General features: G+C 37.7%; 2 protein-coding genes across 7 annotated transcripts; both read right to left on the bottom strand.

Annotated features, from left to right (window-relative positions):
• Positions 1–198: 198 nt before the first annotated feature.
• slc2a5 (solute carrier family 2 member 5) lies at positions 199–7,947 on the bottom strand. Of its 6 annotated transcripts, none has more exons than XM_081387401.1 (14): positions 7,892–7,947; positions 7,718–7,781; positions 5,656–5,788; positions 5,336–5,434; positions 5,031–5,188; positions 4,811–4,935; positions 4,577–4,729; positions 4,301–4,426; positions 3,143–3,330; positions 2,933–3,043; positions 2,734–2,835; positions 1,658–1,733; positions 1,209–1,336; positions 199–1,051 (listed from the first exon to the last, which is right to left on the bottom strand). In XM_081387401.1, exons 3-14 carry the CDS (start codon positions 5,695–5,697, stop codon positions 824–826), a joined length of 1,536 nt encoding a protein of 511 aa, XP_081243527.1. In that variant the 5' UTR covers positions 5,698–5,788; positions 7,718–7,781; positions 7,892–7,947; the 3' UTR covers positions 199–823. The 6 variants fall into 6 exon arrangements, with proteins under 6 accessions (XP_081243527.1, XP_081243529.1, XP_081243530.1 ...); XM_081387403.1 differs by having other exon boundaries at positions 7,722–7,781; positions 7,892–7,943; XM_081387404.1 differs by lacking the exon at positions 7,892–7,947 and adding an exon at positions 6,251–6,304.
• A 7,714-nt stretch (positions 7,948–15,661) lies between these two features.
• On the bottom strand, positions 15,662–20,741 carry gpr157 (G protein-coupled receptor 157). Its single transcript, XM_081385673.1, has 4 exons — positions 19,637–20,741; positions 18,295–18,508; positions 16,958–17,152; positions 15,662–16,782 (listed from the first exon to the last, which is right to left on the bottom strand). Exons 1-4 carry the CDS (start codon positions 20,011–20,013, stop codon positions 16,567–16,569), a joined length of 1,002 nt encoding a protein of 333 aa, XP_081241799.1. The 5' UTR covers positions 20,014–20,741; the 3' UTR covers positions 15,662–16,566.
• Between the last annotated feature and the right edge of the window lie 349 nt (positions 20,742–21,090).

Genomic DNA, 21,090 nt, shown 5'->3' with positions numbered 1-21,090 from the left:
ACATTGTGCTTTATAAAAACAGAATGTTTTATACACAATAAATGGTCAAATGAAATCTGTATGTCTGAATCTATTTTAAAATATGTTAAAATTTATTCAAAATATCTCCATATTTATACAAAATGCCCTCACAATAACTTTTAATATCAACGAAGAGCATGTTTCTAATTTCTGAAATAAAATTAGGCAAAAAATCTTAATATAAAATATGTTTTTATTATATTCCTTAGAAAAGGAAAAAAGCAGTGAAGTCATATGATGCAATGAACGTGCAGAAATATACAGAGGGGGGAAAAAACATAAAACTGATGATTATATTATAGAGGATCCCTGCAGACCCTCAAGGTTTGTATAAAAGATCAGATCATTTGTCCTTTATGACATGCAAGATTAGTTCAGACTGTAAAAAATGCAAGACTTTTTACCATAAATGTAAAAACATTTGTTATATATTACTTTTTGTCTACTTCATGGTTGCATCATTATTCCGTTTAAACTTTTATTGAAATTGGTATAAATGTTTTACAAAAATATGAAAAAACAATTTGAATACAAAGAGTACATTTCTAAGAATTTGGTGCATTTAACCATGATTTTTAATAAAAGATACATTTCTTTCTTGATCATTCTTATTTGTCATTAACACAAATACAGAGTGCAATGAAAAGGCACAATATTACCTTTTAGTGCTTCAATACAGGACCTGTTTTTGAGTTAAACAATCCAGGCATGAGACACTGAAAAGTAAAAGTGTGTCAAAACAATTTCAAAGCATTGCAGACGAATGCAAGAGCGTGTCCTGTGTGATTGACCCCCTACCCATTCAGAAAAATGAGCTTTTAATTTCCTGTCCGCTGCTTTCCCCTTCCGTCTCTTTGATCTCAGAGTCTTCCCCCTCTAACACAATTCCCACCTTGTTTCTCTTAGCAAAAAGCTGGCTGGTCTCCAGAAAGGTCTTGTTTTTGGTCTCTGGAATGACTATCCAGATGTAGGTAAGTGTGGCGAGACAGATGCAAGCAAAAATGATGAAGCTGTACGCACCCAGGCCTTTCTGTAGACGCAAATAAGGAATACATTTTTTTGTTGTTATTTGATGATCCACAAGTTTCATAACGGTAATTTAGGATTTGATTAATAAGTTAACAACTTGGTGCAATCAATTGGTGCAATACTGTGAATGTTTGTTAGTGTTGCATTTGACCTCTGACCTCTAGAAAAGGGAAGACCAGGCCGACAGTGAAGTTTGAGAGCCAGTGAACCGAGCCGCCCACCATAAAGGCTGCTGGTCTAGAAGACTGCCGGAACATCTCTGTGGTGATTACAGTAGGAATAGGACCTGCGAAGGGATGCAGCAAAAGCTGTCAAAACTAGACGGTCTATCGTCAAACACTTCATCTTTCTAAAGGCAGCGAGAAAAGAGATTGCTTGAAGCACTTTGCTGCGTTTACAATCTGTTTTACAGCCACTTTAAAGCACTTCTCTTACATTCACTCCAGGGTTTTAATGTAAAATCCAAGAAACTGCAGCATAAATATATTGCCATTCCCCACCAAGGAATACAATAAAATGAAAGGGAGGGAGTGAATTTATTGAGATGCATTGCAGGGAGCCCCCCGTGCATCTGCAATATGCCCCGACGGGATTGGCGTGAACTCACTTGGGCCAATAGCATGTCCGATGACGTAAACAATGACACAAACGATGCTGATATAGGGTATCCAGTCCATAGTATTCTGTGGGTGGAATGTACAGCAGTTATTCAACCACATTTATAGCCTTGCATTTCACATAGACCCAAGAGGCAAATTTGTCAGGCCAGCACATTCATGGCTCTAAAATTAAAATCTCTGTTGGGACTGAGCTTTTACAGCCATCTGTCTATAAACAAGAATTTATTACAATCATAATAGGCCACATAAGGAAACTCACTAATTCAGTTAAAGGGAATTTGATTGGTCATAATAATGAGCCTATCTGAACCCTTTGCACTTGTATTAGGGCTGGACTGAAATTAAAATTCTGATCGATACAGATAATATGCAATGGACAGTATCCAATAAAAGACCTACATTAAAATATTACTATTAAATTATTTAGACAATACTGTTTTAAGATTAAATATATTTTAATATTAAAATATTATGTCTAAATAATATTAAAATATTTAACTATTTAAACAATAACATTTTAATTTTATTTATATATTAATATTAAAATATTATGTCTAAGTAATGTCATAATACTATTAAAATATTACTTGGACGTTATTTAGACAATAAAGTTTTAATTTTATTTATATTTTAATATTAAAATATTATGTCTAAATAATGTCATAACAATATTAAAATATTACTCTGACATTATTTAGGCAATAATATTTACATTTTAATAATATTTTAATATTAAAATATTGTGTCAAAATATTCTATCATTTTGTCTAAATAAAAAAAAACTAAAATCTTATTTTAAACGCATTACAACATTACAATGTACAGTATGAAAATTCTAAATTAATTTTGATTTTTGCTAAAAATTACATTTAGAGCATTATTTTATTATTAACTAATCTTTAATCTAAATGTAAAATCAGGGCAGGGCAAACAAACACACAGCACGCAGTCATGCACAATTAAATATACAATACTGGCATATATATATACTGTATATATCCAATTTAGTTTCTAAAAATGCCTAATATTGGCCGGTATTGGAGTAAGTACAGCATTGTTATACCTGGAAGTAGAGCGCTATGGTCAGGACAACACAGGCTGTACAGCAGATGCCAAAGCCTATCAGTAACAACAACCTTCTGCCAGATTTCTCCACTATGAACACCTACAGAAAATCACATTTTTTACACGTTACTTTTTTATGTAAATGAGGGGTATCAAGAGGGAGTATCAAATTATGAAGAGCACCAAAAGTGGCTTACAGCTGCTATTGTCATGAAGACATTAACAGCTCCTGTTCCGAGTGTCACATACTGAACGTGATCGTCCGTCACTCCTGCTGAGCTATAGATGCTGTCAGCATAGTAATAAATCTGAAGATGGGGTTAAAGTTAGGATTTAGTTAAGCAAAACATATTTGAAATACATGCTTAAAAATTATTCTCTGTGTGCTGTTTCAAAGCGGTGCTTACGGCATTAACTCCTGACAGTTGCTGACCCATGTTCATGAAGATTACAGACAGCAGCTGCCAGCGCAGTGAGCGGAAGGTGAAGAGGTTGAGCAGAGAGAGTCGACCTTCTGCTCGCTCTGACTGATCCTCAACATGCATCTCACACAGCTCCTCATCCACATCCTCCCAGCCCCGCAGCCGCTGCAGGTCTAAAACACAGCACAACATATCAGAGTGTTCGTTTAAGCAGTATCACACGAGCAATAACACAATATGAGAATATCGAATATCAACACTGCTTTGTTGATATTCAGACCAACAGCACGGTCGCTAGTGAGATATTGCTTTTCAGTGAACAAGAGGTTAATATTGAGTAGGCTAACAATTTTGTCGGTTACGTCGTCTGTTTTTGCTATCTAAACTAAACTGAAGCAGAATGAGCCATTGCATCTCTGAGTTACATTATTGGTGTTGCGTCCTTACTGAATCAGTGTTTTTGAATGTATAGGTTAAATAAATGTGAATGATAATAATGCATTCATAAAGAGAGTCACTTGCTTAGTTCATAAAGAATCAGTGTTTTTGAATGAATCGGTTGGATAAATGTGAATGATTCAATGACGCACTCATAAAACCAGTCAATTGTTTAGTTCCTGAATGAATTAGTGTTTTTAAAAAGAATCGATTGAATGAATGTGAATGATTCAATGGCACACTCAAGACAGTCTGTGTATAAAGCATATTCTAACATTACTAAAACACTAAAACTCAGAATAGTATGGGATGACATTGATGTAGCCATTTGCATCAATCGAATAATATTTAAGAAATAATGGCAAAAACAAATGATTAGAAAGTGTTTGCCTGTATTCACACTATATATATATATATATAGAGAGAGAGAGAGAGAGAGAGAGAGAGAGAGAGAAAGAGAGAAAAGGACAAAAATTTTTTTGTTCAGGGTACACAAGACCTTGAGCTGTAACAATGAACTAACAAGTTGAGTGTCCAAATGTTGTAAACTCTTAACATAAAAAAATAAACTTGATAAAGCCAGCCCTACTCCATCATAAAACCTCTGCAATCTTGATGAGTTCATCGTTGGTGCACATCCCGCTGTGAAACGGACATTTTCTTTGTGTTCTCTGACATGGGAGACCAAAATAACTCCTTCTGTACCTTTCTTGGCAGTTTTTTCATCCCCCTTCTGTATGAGCATGTAACGTGGACTCTCGGGAAAGAAAGGCAGAAGCAGCAGCTGAATGGCAGCTGGAATCCCTGTGAGACCCAACATGATGGGCCAGCCTAAAGAGAGAACATTACACATCACCATGAGCAGCAGGGGCACGCTTTTTCCAACTGCACTCAGAAACAGCACAGCAATAGTGGCAATTTTTGCACTGTACAGTCCGAAGAAAAAAAAAATCAGCAAACATCCCATGCACACTGCATTACCTTCTATATTTCCTAGGATATTGCGAATGCCGAACACTTGGGCGACAAGGATGCCAACGGTGATGAAAAGCTGTGGCACTATCCCAACGGCCCCCCTGTAATTCTTGGGAGCGATCTCTCCCAAATACATAGGCACCACATTGGAGGACAGGCCTGGAGAACACGGTCACACACTGTCATGCTAACACATACAGTATATCTGATCCATACTGACAGGTGGAATATTCTACTGACCTGCACAAATGCCCACTAAAAAGCGTGCAACAATGATGATCTCAAATGTCCCCGCCACTTCACTCACACCCATCATTATAGCAGGAACAATAGAGAAGATGTTGTTGAACAGGAGTGTGCCTTTTCTGTAAGCAAATGACCTCAGTTAGGGCGAATGATGAATGGGATTCAATGCAATTTATTGGAAAAAACAACTCTTTTTTTTTACAACCTCAATTACCTTCCGAATTTGTTCACCAATGGGCCTACCATTAGAGATCCGAAAAACCCACCCAGTGGGTACATGGACACAGTAACGGACCACAGGAGGGTCAGGAGACCGTCTGACATTGGACCATAACGATTCTCATATATTTGGGTGTAGAAAAGCTTCATCGCCTTTTATCAGAATACCAAAGTTCAGTAAAGTTCAGCAGAGGTGAATGTTTAAATATGCAATAATATAATATAATATAATATAATATAATATAATATAATATAATATAATATAATATAATATAATATAATATAATATAAAGTCAGTACCGGGGCAGGTGAGTTGATCACAGCCACATTGTATCCATACTGAAAAGATGAACCAAACCCGGCAATCAAAGAAGCTGCCACCAGGATCAGCGTCACCCTCTGCAAATTTGCATGAAGTTCAGAAATATGTAAATGCTACCAAAATTCTAATTTAAACATTCATTTTAAGTCATGGAAGCTGCTGCAGCATATTGGAAGACTAACAATTCAGTTAATTGTTGTCTGTCTGTTAGCTATTAAAAATGGGAGTATCGTAACGTTAAACACGTGCTTTAATTTTATTTGTTGCAGAAATATAATATTTAGTAAAAAGTACTCACCCCCTTCCTCTCATGTTTCTCCATGTTCATCTCTTCCTTCATGCTTTAAATCTACAGTATGTTTAGAAAGAACACCAGCGAAGAGAAATCACTGCTTTTTCTGTCTATTGTACTTTGGACATTGGAGCCAACCCTGAAAACCAAGGTGAAAGTTGTTTAGTATTAAAACAACAGATATAAAGAGATAAAAGTAAACTGGCTATATTCCTATCTGCACCTGTAAAGGACCGCATGACATTAATTATGTAATTTATTGGAGCGCTAGTACTGTTCATGTATAATGTAAATAAAACTTTTTATTTAAAATTTAAAATTATAGGGTATTTGAGGGTAGTTTGTCTGCTTTAGAATTGAGAGGACTAAAAAAGAAAACCATATAATATCTTTGGAGAACATTTGCACCCCTTATAGGTGAAAACTGTTTATGCAAGTGTACATGACAAGTAGTTTTTGCCTTTACTCAAAATATGTAACTCACACTTTCCCATGCCATGTAAAATAACAACAGGTAAATTATAATTTTTATATTTAACATGAATTAGGATAGATTCTCATAAATAAAGATGAAAATCCTTTGAAGATTTTCAGGTCTCACTGCTGGTTGTCCTCCAAAAGACCCCCATACTCGATTCAGGGCTTCATGCACAACCTGCAAATTAGCATATTTTAATTAAGACCCTATTTATAATTACGATCTCTGGTTTACACCTGAGTTAAGAAAATAATGGTAAATCTCTGTGCTTAAAAATGAATACCTTCACTTATCAGAACAAATTCTGGAGTTAGTAATTGAATAATTACTCAATGTCAGGTGCTAAAGAAAAAACATTATAGTCAGGAATAAAAGGATTTCCATAACACTTCGAAAAGGAATATTCATATATAATTCTCTCAGTCCCACTACGGCTGAGTTGATCAAATAAGTTGGGGAAAAAATGCAAAATTCTATGTGCCAAATGAATGTGGTATTTTTGCTCAGCATTTTGTATCAGTATAACAGGGTCTTAAACCGATTAAAATCTGAAGAAGTCCAATCTCTAAATGTCCTTCCCAGCAAAGGACAATCATAACTTGCACTATTTCAGGAGACAATATCTTCTATTGCTATGCAATTAAATAGACAATGTGCAATTCAGGAATATTTATTGAACATTTCTAGGTTGGTATAGCAATAGTATAAAATTATAAATCCTAAATACAGATGGTGAAATAGATTAAATAGACTGACAAAGTTAAATAAAAGACTATCAAGACCAATATACAGTGTAAAATTGAAAATGCAACACTAACAATTCCCTTCTAGGTAGTAGGCCTTTTTTTTTTTTGCACTGAATGCATATGCACAGCATATTTAGGCTATTTATATCATTATTTTACATGAATACACAATTTAAATCAACACAAACATCTAAAACATGACATTTCAGTTTTATTATTTTGTTTTGTTTTATTATCGTCTCCAAACAGCACAGAATCAGTGATAAACTTACTTTGGCACCAGTGTTGGGGAAGATACTTTAAAAATGCGGCTTTCCAAGCTAACAAGCTAACAGGGCTAGCTCCCTTTAATTATTAGATTTAAAAATAATAATAATTTGAATATGCTGTTCCCTTGTTTCTCAACAACCATCTTTTCTCAGATATTATCTATTATAAAAATGGGTGATGTATCTGGAGATGGTTTATTATTTTGTGACTTATTACCCCTACAGGAATAAAACTTTAGCCTGTCAGGTGTTGGGTGATTGTCTACACCTACAAAAGCACGTGTTTTGAAAAAGCATTTTTCTTTTTTTAATAACATCTTGTTCCGAACTTTGATAACCATATTCATGTGTACAGTGTTTGCACTATAGGCTTCTATAGTTGTTATACATGCTGGAAAAAAAACGGTTTACCATGCAAGTAAGCACTTTCGTGTCTGTATGGAGTTGTTCACAAGCTGTTGATCTGAAAGAATTTGTTAATTACTAGTAGGATTTTTAGTGGATTTTAGCTAAATATTCCACTTTATCCAGCGCTCTTTTTGTTCTACTATGCCTTATAAAGTAAGTAAGCCTACCTACAAACGATTCAGTGCTTGAGATCGAACCGATGTATCGTGCTCAGGCTTCATTTGACGCATTCTGGAAAAACATAACAAAAAACGACTCAAATGAGCGAACCATTTGTGCAAACTGCCATCGCGTGTTCCTTTTAAACAAGCATAGCGATGATATTAAAATAAATTCTTTACCAATTTTTTCGAAATAGCTACTACTGCTCCCTGTTTGGCACTTATTCTAAATGATCTAGGCACATGTACCCTTAAGGGACATGATCCAGACCATGATCCAGACACATGATAGTGGGACATGATGACTCAGGAGACACGAGCAAAAGACATGATCCAGGGTATTTCCTGATGGGCTTCCAGATTGATAATAAACAATATAAAACAATTACTTGGAAATTAGATAGAGGCAAATTTCAAATTAATAATTCACTACTGACGCCAATTGTGCAGTTGATGTGATTTCACTGTAAAACGCAGGTCACAGTAAACAATTAAAGTTTTTGTTAAACAGTTGCAGCTTTCATTAACTTGACTTCTTCACCTCCTGGCTGCAACTTTAAGACTCCATTTGAAAACCATCAAACAAATAATGAAATTAAACAATCATTTTACTTTCCAATTGAGTAGCCTATCGATCAGATCTATTCTTTAAAATGTATTTCAGGCCTACAGAATCACTTTTGAGAAAAAGCAGCGTCCCCAAACACTGATCAGTGTCACACGGACAGCAGGGGTCTCTGTCTGACCGGTATCCGCTCCCTCCTGCAGTGCAGCACTGCAGATTCTCTCATTCCTATTCCTCCTTCAGCAACTCATTAATCAAATTGATTGGACCTCATCAACTTAAACAGAGATCCTCAGCTGTTTATTTCAGCAGGTCGAGGGCTGAACACCCCACTGGGGATTGTGGTGAGGTGTGTGTCCTTACAGTCAGGTCTGTGCGGGTTTAAAAAAGCTCTCATTTTGGCTGTCCTCTGCAGTGATACGCAGTCATTGCAGATGCCAACATTGGGCTCTAACATTCCCAAGCGATGAACACTAAAGTGAACAGTAATACACCAAAATCAGCCATAAACCAGAAAATCCCAGACCACAAAATAACATTATTTTAATCTGAAAATGTATCTTTGAAAATAGATCAAGTAAACTCAGAAGAATATTTCAGTCTTTTACGATTCCAGTCAGATATGACGTCTTATAGATTGCATTTAAATTGTATGGCAAATGATCAAATTGAGTCATCTTTAAATAATGTAAATATAATAATGAATTAAATTAAAAATTAAAATACATGTTTATTCTGAATTCAAAGTATGAACTCTTAAAATTAGGAAAACAAAATACTCAAAAGGCTACTCAAAAATGATTCATTTTTATACATAGCAAATTATGCATATTTATACAAATCTAGGTTAAACCATTAATATTAACACACACACACACACACACACACACATTGGGTTTGCATGTTTTATGGGAACTTTCCATAGACATAATTTATTTTTATACTATACAAACTGTATGGCTATCTTCTAATCCATCACATGAACATTTTTTACATTTTCAGAAACATCCTCATGGGGACACACACACACACACACATATATATATATATATATATATATATATATATATATATATATATATATATATATATATATATATATATATATATATATATGAAATATAGATTTTGCGTGTCTAAGCTGTATCTGTGCTTCTTGAAATATTTGATAACATGCTGTGTAAGAGACTCGGTCCATGCAGTTTCATACTAGCGACTTCTCCATTATCTCAGCACATTTAAGATACACCAGATAACAAAATACAGAATATGTATTGGATTCATATATATATATATATATATATATATATATATATATATATATATATATATATATATATATATATATATATATATATATATATTATGTGTGTGTGTGTGTGTGTGTGTGTGTGTGTGTGTGTGTGTGAGTGTGTAAATAAATGTGAATCCAATACATATTCTGTAAATCACAGTGGACAGTGGTAAATCTGTTTTCTAAATGATACTTTTATTGATAACGTGCTTAAGTGACAATTAAGCCCCTAAAATGACAATTAAGCCCCTCAAATGATTTTTTTGTTCTAGCTTGCCAGTAAAACATTAAACTGAGTAGGTGTACGTGCCAAAATTAATGGTACATGTTTCAAAAATGACTGTTGAACTGATTCATGTTTCCACTCTGTCAATAAACTGTTATTATGAGCTACTCAAGACTGGCTTGTCAACTGACTCTGCTTTAGAGTTAGCGATACCAGAGTAGGTAGGCAATATCTCCAACATCCGCTTCCCTCAGCCCACATGACCAATCAACAAAAGATCTGCCATTGTTGTGTTCAGCTTGTGCCCTTTTCCCAGCTATCCTCAGAATAGTTCCTCTTCTTGCTAACTGAAAGCAGATCTGGTATCATGCTGAGATAATGGAGAAGTCGCTGGTGTATCCTAACTGTGAAACTGCATGGACCAAATCTCTTATACAGCATGTATTATCAAATATCTTAAGAAGCTCAGATACAGCTCAGGCACGCAAAATGTATATTAGCTAACGTCAAGAGAGATCCGCACTGACTCAAGCTGAATGTTAAGGATTGTGTGAAAATGCTTGTGCAATCATTTAAATTTTTTTTACAAATACTTACCACATAGATTCTCTCCATACAGACATTATGGTCAAGAAAGAGCTTACAGTGATTGATACCTCTGATTTTTTAGCAGACGTGGAGCTGCCAACATAAGTGCAATACTTTTAAAAAATAAACTCGGTCATGAAATATTGATGTCAGTAACTGCAGCATAGACTATCTTAAAGTTGACATGAAATAAAAATTCACCCTATCTATTTTTTAAATATATGTTATTGATCTTTTTGTGAATGATTCTTTCTTCTTCTTTTTACCTCATAATGTTTAATCAAAAATCAATGGACCTTCAGGTAAAAAATACATTACACTCGAATATGTCACAATATGGAAGAAAAGACTTCTTCCATTTCATTGTGACTTTAAAGGGTCTGCTAAGAAATAAAATAGTCCATTAGAATGTATAAACAATTTTAATAGCAAAAACATAATACATTAATATTAGTATACAGTACACAGTAATATAACAGAAGTAATTTTCACTATAAATGATAACCAAGATGCAAGATGGTGCCAGTTGCATATCCACCTTATTTTGCAACTCTAGTAAAGTAAGCTATTTTCTGTGAATGTGAGTGAACTTCTGATTCATTAGCTGCTATATGTAAATAAATGGAAGAATAACAAAATGCAGTAAATGGTAATTTGGTACGATGGTACATTTTGAGATGGAATGAGTGCACCCGATAATGTCCAGGGATGCCCAGTATGGTTTCAAACATCACTACAACCCTTTGACGTGTTCGATCACACCAGTGTGATCAGTCCAGGCTGGTCCCTGGAGCGTACGATCACACCGGGGTGATAAGAATATTCAATGCATCATACAGACTATATAAATGACGGGTTTTATTCATATCAGATACACATTGTGTAGTTATTAGGTAACTATAAAATTTACTCTTTTCACACTTCACGTCTACATTCATGTATTTCGGGAGAAGTGAATTAAATTCAATTAAATTCACATTATTTGTATAGCGCTTTCCACAATACATACTGTTTCAAAGCAGCTTTACAGAAAATGCATTTCTACATTACAATTTAAAGTGATCTGTTATCAGAGGTGACTGTGTCCAAGGCTAATACATTTGGCTAATATTGTATTGATTTCAGCAATGTTTTAATTTAAGGCATGAAACAATGAGCTTGTTGAAGCAATGAATACTTGTTTGTTAACAAATGATTAGGATAGAAAAATTTAGCATTGGTGCATGTTGACTCCTCACAGGAGTTGGCGCTCTCTCTTCACAGGTGTTGGGGCATCTGAAGTCTTCATAAGAGGCTGGATTCAAACTGGAGCTGACATACCTCTTTAGTTACCTCAGGATGGGCATCCCAAGATAAAACAGAAAAGCAAATGGAAAATAATTAGCGTAGCTGCTGTTCATTACATTAAAGGTGCTCTAAGCAATGTTGGGTGACGTCACTTCTTGTTGACGTTCGAAGTATTGCCACACAAAACGGAGGCTAGCTCGACCCTCCCTCCTCCTCATCCCATCCCCTCACCCTCTCTTCCTTCTCTTTTTCCCTCTTCTTTGCTATTTGTTCATCGGATCGTCGTCTCTTTGGTCGTGTTTCAGCCATGTCAAAATTCAAGAAAATATAATTCTAACGTTAGTCGTTGTCGTTGTCTAGGACATTTCTCCTCTAGCTAACTTCCCTCTTCATGCTTCTCTCTCCTCCACTCCCCACACCCCCCCTTCATGTGCACATGCACTAACCCCCCAACCCCTTCCTCTAAATCATTCTGGGGTGCGTTTCCCGAAAGCATCGTTGGCCAACTATGGTCGCAAGTTCCGTCGTTACCAATAGAGTTCAATGGACATTGCGATGAACTTGCGACCATAGTTGGCCAACGATGCTTTCGGGAAACGCACCCCTGGTCGGTTATTGGCTGGAACACTGTTTGTTATGTTTCGTGGTGCAGGTTGGCTCAGTTTGTTTTTGTTGCCATTTGTGAAGCCTGGGCTGTCTACAGAGACCACGTTCGTTTACAGTGCGGATAGTGACCAAAAATGTTTCAGCCTAAAAAAACGGATAAAATCGCTTAGAGCACCTTTAAGCAAAGATAATCATGTGCATTTGATCTGATATAACTGGAGTTTAAGGTTATGAGATGCATTATGTGCATGCTTAGCTAAAGAGATGGCTTTAAACTGGAGAGTGAGTCTGAGCCCTGAATGAATTGACATGTTATAAATAAACTTCCGCCCAGCTAAGCACTAGCCGTTTAGCAAAGCACCTGGGACATCACCCTAAGTTAGATTCCGAGCAGCCCAAGCAGCCCTGATGTTTCTGGCACAAGGAGGAGGAGGCTAAGTCCGGACCACGTGATCATGTGATCACCGCCCAACCCCCTGTTCAGTTCCAGGCATTGGAGGCGCTGTGTCTGTTGTTGGTACAGGGTCTGCCCCACCAGTGGTATGCGGGCCCAGACTTCCTTCCACTGTTGTAGCAAATCAAATCAAAAACAAACAAAAAGAGCATTCCTCCTCTTCATTATCCTAATGCAAGTATCAGCCCCCCTGCCACAGTGTGGTGAGCTGCCACCTGCGACTCTTCAAGCCCATCACCGCCCGGAGCCAGGATTGGGAATCCATTCCCCTCGTGTTAGTTTGGGATTTAGAAATAATCAAACAGGGTTTGATTATCTCGCTTCAGTTCAAACTCGCTCCAGTTCACTCACAGACCAATTTAGGGGCGTGATTCACATTTCAGTCTTGGATGTCGATGCTCACGTCCTCTGAGCCGAAGTACAAGCTCTGCTAATGAAGGGCACTGTGGAAAAAGTTCCCACAGCCCTCAGTGAGTCAGGCTTTTACAGCCGCTACTTCCTCGTTCCAAAGAAGGATGGCGGCCTCCGGCCCATCCTCGATTTGAGATGTTTGAACTGTGCTCTGATAAGACGGCCGTTCAGAATGCTAACTTTAAAACAAATCCACTCACAGATTTGCCCAGGGCATTGGTTTTTATCAGTGAATTTATCAGTGGATCTGATCTTTCATTCCAAGATAGCCCCTCATCACAGACCGTTCTTGAGATTCACGTTCGAAGGGGTGGCTTACCAATATACAGTCCTACCATTCGGACTGTCCCTAGCTCTGCACACTTTTACGAGATGCGTGGATGCGGTCCTCTCCCTACTGAAACAGATGGGAGTACTCATCCTGAATTACCTTGACGATTGGCTGCTCTTAGCCCAATCGATGGAGGAACTATGCAGGAGGAAGGAGGATGAAGGAGGAACTTAGCCCAATCGAAGGAGGAACTATGCAGATCTAAGGAGGAACTATACAGATCTTTGCTCCTCAGCCACTTGGAAAGTCTAGGGTTCAGGATCAATCTAAGCAAAAGCTCACTGTCACCCAGCCAACACATCTAATTTCCAGGGGTAGTCTTTGACTCGGCCCAAATGCGGGCCTGGATTTCGCTGGAGCACAATCTGAAAGTTCAGAGGCTAGTCATTCAGAATTGGGGACGGCTCATCTGTATCAGTTAGGGGTAGAACTGGGCTCTGTTTCCAGAAGAAAAGTAGTCATGATGGACGCCTCAAAGACTGGTTGGGGTGCCCTATGCAACGACAGACCTGGCTTCGGCTCCTAGAAGGAGCCGATGATGAACTGGCACACCTAGAGATGATGGCAGTGCTACAAGGAGTTCCAATCAGAACTTAGGGCACCATGTCCTGGTCTGATCGGACAGCATGACAGTGGTAGCCCATATAAATCACCAAGGGGGTCTCAGGTCTCGTCCGCTAAACAAGCCGGCGGGCCGCCTCCTTCTGTGTTCAGTACAATCTTCCCTTATTTAGAGCAGTACACGTGCCAGGCTCCATGAACACGGGAGCAGATATGCTGTCCCGGAATGGACCATCTCCTGGGGAATGGAGACTCAGCCCGGGATGTAGACCCTCTATCATGCAAGATCGCTTCAATACTCTCATTTCTACATGAGCTTCTGGTCGGCAGACGCACCCCGTCCTCGTTCAAGGTATACGTGGCATTTATTGCAGCGTACCATGCTCCTATAGCTGGCTAGTCAGTTGGGCGAAAAACAACGACTTGATAGTCAAGTTTTTCTCAGATGGCCAGGAGGCTGAACGGGCCTCGCCTCAACAAGGTTCCATCCTGGGACCTGTCGACAGTCCTTAGGGCACTTCAAGGCCCTCTGTTTGAGCCGCTCATAACAGCCGACCTTCGGCCTCTCTCGCTAAAGACTGTCCTTCTGCTGGCTCTGGCATCTGTCAAGCGAGTTGGGGATCTGCAGGCTCTTTCAGTGGATGCATCCTGCCACGAGTTTGGGCCTAATGACAGTAGTTAAAGGCTATACGTGCCTTTCCACACCTCTTAGAGCACAGGCCATAACGCTCTCTGCTCTCCCCTCCACTGAGGATGAGCAGACACCATACCCACTTTTTCCGGTCCGGGTCTTTGGGTGTACATTGAGCGCTATGGCCAGTTCCAACAGTCAGAGCAGTATGTGTCGGAGGCCGCTCACAGGGGCTGCCAGTTATGAAGCAGAGACTATCTCATTGGATAGTGGATGGAATAGCTAGCTTGGGCTTGCAGTGCCCTATTGGGGTGAGGGCCCACTTCACCAGGGGAATGGCCTCCTCTTGGGCTTGGGCTTGGTCTTTGTCATGCCGACATCTGTGCAGCGGCCAGCTGGTCTTCGCCATCCACCTTTGTTCTACAAATTAGACGTCCCTGCTTTCGAGGTGCGGATATTGTCTCTGGGGTTTTTCTGGTGGTGTCATGTCCCACAGGCTTCGGCTCCTGACCTGAGCTTGCACTTGATAATGTCCAGGGCTGCCCAGTATGGTTTCGAACACCACTACAAATGGCTGTCCCTTCAAATAGTGCACCATACAGTATAAGGGTATAGAATGGCGACTGCTGAATGCCACAATTGACCAATCCGAAGTCAGTATTCCAGAGAGCCGTGTAATGTTTATTAAATAATGATATATCTCACACAATAATCTGTCCAGGGTTATTATCATTAACTACAACTACTACAAACCTTTTTGTAGTATGAATTAAAGCTGACATAAAAAATATATATATTAGATTGAAAATTAGAAGTGTTGCATTGGCAACTAAAATCAAAGCACTAAACCTATTAACTAAATAATTAAAAACAAAAACCAATAAAAACATAACAAAATGACTCAAAATTGAACCAAAATTAAAATGAAAACTATAAATATAAAAGCTAATAAGGACAACTATAATAGTATAAAAAATACTACAGTAACACTGAATCTGAAAGGTAATCACTTTATTGAATTCAGTTGATATGCTGATAAAATATAACTATAAATGTACAAATTGATAACTACATATACAAAGATTAAAAGGCACTTCCCCAGAGTTTCAAAGGTATTGTGTGAAGTAACAATAAATGTGCATTTTGTGGCCTGTGTCCTGAATGCAAATTTTTCCCAGCTAGGTGCATGTATCTATATATGGACCCCCTCGAAAATGAGATGATACATCTCAAGGGGTCTAATAATAAACAAACAATATACAGAGAAAAAGTGAACAAAAATTGAATGAGAGATTGGCATAATACATACATGGATGGAAAAAAGTTTAATACTATAATAGAAATACTATAAGTTTATACATATCAGTACAGTATATTATCCATATAAATCATGCTTTAAAAATACATAATAGATGTAATGTACAGTATTAACTTTGCATTAAGAACACGCGCTTTGTTGGGAGAAAGAGGAAAAAAATCCCTTGTAAAACACTTCACAGTACATTTTGCCATTTTGGTCACTAGATAATAAACTGCTGTATCCTCGCTTCCCCTGAGCTACAGATCTCATTTCTATTTAAATGAACATGAGATATCTGCGGCAGCAGAATGAAAACAGATTTGGAAGACAGAAAGCCTTTCGCCTAAAGTGCTGAGCTAAACCGGTAACAGAAAGTGCATTTGTGTTCCATGCTCTGTGGGTTTTGTGCATGTGACCACAGTCCCCTGTAATCCGTGAAGGCGCTTGGTCAAACAAGGCGGCTGAGCATAAGGCTCTGATGTAAGTCGAACAACCACAGCAAAGAGCCATAAAGTCAGAGTTTTCACTCTTGGTATCATCCAGCCTTGTGCATTTAAACAGAGTTAAATGTTCAGGAGCAGATGCAGGATCTTAGTAGCTCTTACTCCATACTGTTCTCCAAGGTTTGGGGGCTGGTGTTTTCCTCCCTGTGTGAAGGCGTATATGCATTTGCCCTGTTCTGGGACACTGATTCTGAGCTCCAGTGTCTGTCCCAACCTTTGCAGCACAGCAGAGCCACCAGTCGTGAACGAATCGAGGGAGTGAACAGCACAAACATGATGCAGTTCGCAGCTCCTTGAAAGGTGTTTCCAATTCCCTATTAAAAAAAAGAAATCAGAATCATTGGGTTGCCAAATGCAATAAGGGCAAGTAATGATAAATGACTTGGATGAAGTACACAAATAAACAGCATGATGCTAAGGAGAATTGGACTTCAGGTAGAAGAAAATTAAGTTAAATTCAGGCTAACTAAGTGGAACCAGGTGACTTACATGCAAGGTCACCAGTACTGGGTTGTGCCCTGCAGGGGAGTCAGTCAGCAGGAGCAGGAAGCGGATGGTGCTCCACACGCGGAGTATGATGAAGATGATGGGGATGAGGGTGAGCTTCCTGTCTGCCATGGAAGACAGTGATTGAGAGACAGGGCTGCTGGTCAGGATGGGACGGTACTCAGACAGGGCTGCATGCTTAAAAACATCACAGAGAGAATAAAAAGAGCACAAAGAGAGATATTTAATATTAAAGTAACAGCTCACTTAAAATAAAATTTCGGACTTACGCATGTGGTTGCGTACATTAACATTAAGTAATTTATTTTAAAGAAATTAATACTTATATTCAGCAAGGATACTTTAAACTGTTCAAAAGTGACAAAATATATCCATTTCAAATAAATGCTGTTCTTTTTAATATTTTATTCATCATGAAATCCTGAAGGAAAATGAATGTTGTCTACAAAAAATATTAAGTAGCAAAACTGATTTCAACATTGACAATAATAAGAAATGTTTCTTCAGTAGCAAATCAGCATATTAGAATGATTTCTAATGGATCATGTGACACTGAAGACTTGAGTAATGATGCTGAAACTTCAGCTTTACCATCACAGGAATAAATGACATTTTAAAACATATTAAATTAGAAAACAGCTACTTTAAATTGTAATAATATTTGTCACAATATTAATGTTTTACTGTATTTTTCATCAAATAAATACTTGTTTTAAAAACATTCAAAATCTTACCGACACCAACTTTTAAACAGTAGTTTAAATGATGACAGAATTTTTGTTTTTAGCTGACCTGTCATTTTAAAAGTGTATTGAAAGTGGCTGACAAACCTAAAAACCAAAGTGATACTAAATCTTTCATATTTCCTTTGCAAGGAAACAGCATAAACATACACCCCCATCACTAAAACATGTGGTTTGCAGAATGTAGTTGTGTTACTATGACAAGAATGTCAGCCAGTCTTTAATATTATTTGCTTATTTAATTCCAACAACGAACTTTACTGGGTTCCCACCCCTTTTATAAGTGATTATCCATAACTTATCCAATTTTTTTTCAAAGATTTAAAGTCACTCACAGTTTATAGTCCTTGAAATATTTTATAGCTCAGCATAACTAAAGATACTTTTATGACCTTTTAAGATTTTATTAATTTCCATGACATTTCCAGGCCTAGAAATCACTATTTTATGATATTATTATATTTCCCAGATACATTAAGTTGCCTATTGCACCCATTAAGAGTTTATGAAAATGTCATGCAAAACTCTGCTAAGCTGTAATGTTAAACTGTCTGTGATGAGCAGAGGTGGACTTACTGCTCTGTTAATGTGAATCTTAATAAGGATGTACAGGACTGGCAGTGTGACATAGGCAATGAACTCCCATATCTTTCCCGTGAGCAGCATCCACAGCACATGGTCTTTAGCCTGGATGTTCACCCAGCACCAGCCCACGGACACTTCAGAGGCATCATAGCCGATCTTGTGCAGGGACAGGGCTGCCACAGTGATGGCGAAAGGAACGCCCCAGCTGACAAAAACCACAAATCACAAGATCAGACTGGAAACAGGATACACAAGTGAGTTCATGAGAGCCAGCCTTCTCACACAAAGTCTTTATTATAGTCTTTGTAAAGAACACTGACTGTCTAAAATCCTTTTTATTCATGAAGCTAAAGGAATAGGATTCTAAAGGCAAAAAATATTATAAAATGATTATAAATGATCTCTTCTCCATTCCTAAATTCCTTTAATATATAAAGGAAATAAATATTCTCCCGATTACCAGTAAATTAAATTAAATGATAAGCATGACATATGCATATGGACGTTTTATTTCTTCAACATTTAGATTTTAGGCTATATAGTGTACATATATAACTTTAAACTTAATTTTTAAAAGTACCAATATTACACATCAGAACCGAATGTATTCAATAGCCTAGTATTACATTAAAACGTCAACTATACGTAAACTAAACTCTGAAACTGCAAGGTAAATATGTTCAAATTAACAATTATTGCATGTTTATTAAATATTAATAAATAAATTCATAAATACAAAGAAGTAAGACTGAATACAATTGATGCTATAAGCAACCCTGGAACGTTTTAAAGGGATTCAACATTTTCCCATACAATTAAAGTGAATGGTGACTCAGTCATTCTTCAAACATTTGCTTTTGTGTTCCACTGAATAAAAAGTCATACAGGTTTGGAACATTATAATGGTGGTGAATAAATATTAAAGATTTTTATTTTATTTTATTTGGGTTAACATTTGCTTTAAAGGGATAGTTCACCCAAAAATAAAACTTTTGTCATAATTTACTCACCCTTTTATTGTTCCAAACCTCTATGAGTTTCTTTCTTCTGCTGAACACAAAAGAAGATAATTTGAAGAATGTCTGTAATCAAACAGTTGACAGTAGCCATTGACTTCCATAGTATTTTTTTCCCTACTATGGAAGTCAATGGCTTCCGTCAACTGTCTGGTTACCAACATTCTTCAAAATATCTTCTTTTGTGTTCAACAGAAGAAAGAAACTCATACAGGTTTGGGACAACATACGGATAAGTAAATGATGACATAATTTTCCTTTTTGGGTGAACTATCCTGACAGTGAAGAAATGCTTCGAAGTGTTTACGTTAACGTACCTGATAAGATGAAAATACAGCACCAAGTTGTCGGCCTGTCTCTGGCTGGACTTCACAATAAAAACGTACAAGTAGATGGCTATAGCCACCGTCCAGAAGAATGAGCTGGTGTTCGCGAATGTGGAAATTGCTCCTTGCGCAATACAATCCGGAGAATCAGAGTCAAAAATCCGCAAAACTCCGTAAAAGTACGAGAGAGCAGACAGAAGGTCAGACACAGACAGATACACGAGCAGTTTTCTCGGTGTAGTTCTCAAATCGAGCCAATGTAGATATGTGCTTATAATTAAAAGTGACCCAAAAAACGAAAGTATACATGATGCCAGGATAACAACCTGTTCGTAAACATACACGGCGGTCCGGTTCGCCTCGGCCATAGTTTTCTCGTGAACTACTTTAAAATCTACCGGCACCGTTTGTATGTTTATGTTTGTTAAAAGTTTCCCTTATTTGAAGTGTCGAGTCCTCTTGTAAATAAACAGATTTACAGTCCACTGTCCCCCTGACGAAGCATTACCCCGAAAACAAGACGGGCTTTAAGATCCAGCGATGTAACTTTTGACGCTTTATAAACTCCAGTCAAACAGCTTCTTCACAACAGCTGAGGCAGTGAAACAATGTCTTGACAATAACAACAAATCAAAACATGTTGCAACGTGTCGCCATCTACTTATTAAACCCGACTGTCTTTATAAAACAATCCATACGTACCCCAGCCTTTAAAATCTAAGCTGACGAACTTTGTTTTTGCAGTTTCAGAAGGTGAAATCACTAGTGCTGGGAACTGATTCATCAAATGATTCGAATCTTGTGAAACAATTCACTAAAAAGATTCATACAGAATGGTTCACTGATTCGTTTAGTGACAATTTATGTTGGTTTCATCGGCCCTGTCCCAAATGGCACACTTCATAATTATCATGATAATTAAGCACTTTCGGTCTTGTCGACTTTTACAATGGCTGCCGCGTGCGCGCGACCGTAGGGAGCCCGGTTGTCATTTTGGGTTTCAGAAGGGTGCTCGCGAGCGCCCCCTTTGTGGTCGATATGCACCCTCGATGCGCACCTTTGCCAAGCCCGCAGACTTCTTCCCGACAGTCAAAGCGGCGTTACGTCATGAAAGTGTAGACTCGCAGGAAGACCGCGAGTGCTTATGGCGCCATTTGGGACAGGACCACTGTCACCACAGTAGAAGGAGCCCAATGACTGTCGATTTGCGAGTCATGGAAGGAACCATTCGTCTAAAAAAAAACAAAAAAACAAAAAAAAAAAAAACAACGCCGAATCGACCGAAACAAGTATTGTGGGAAGGGACTCTAGAGAGAATGTTTAACCATTTCCCTCACAAATGACGATGAAGCAGATCTATTGTTTTTTTTCTCTCACAAGATTTGATACATTCACGTCAAAGATTCAATCCGAAACAAACAACCACTAGAAAGCACTTATACTGT

This window comes from Scardinius erythrophthalmus, assembly GCF_964197995.2.
Source record: "Scardinius erythrophthalmus genome assembly, chromosome: 15".
NCBI classification, from domain to species: Eukaryota; Metazoa; Chordata; class Actinopteri; order Cypriniformes; family Leuciscidae; genus Scardinius; species Scardinius erythrophthalmus.
This window is presented reverse-complemented; position numbering and strand designations above follow the sequence as displayed.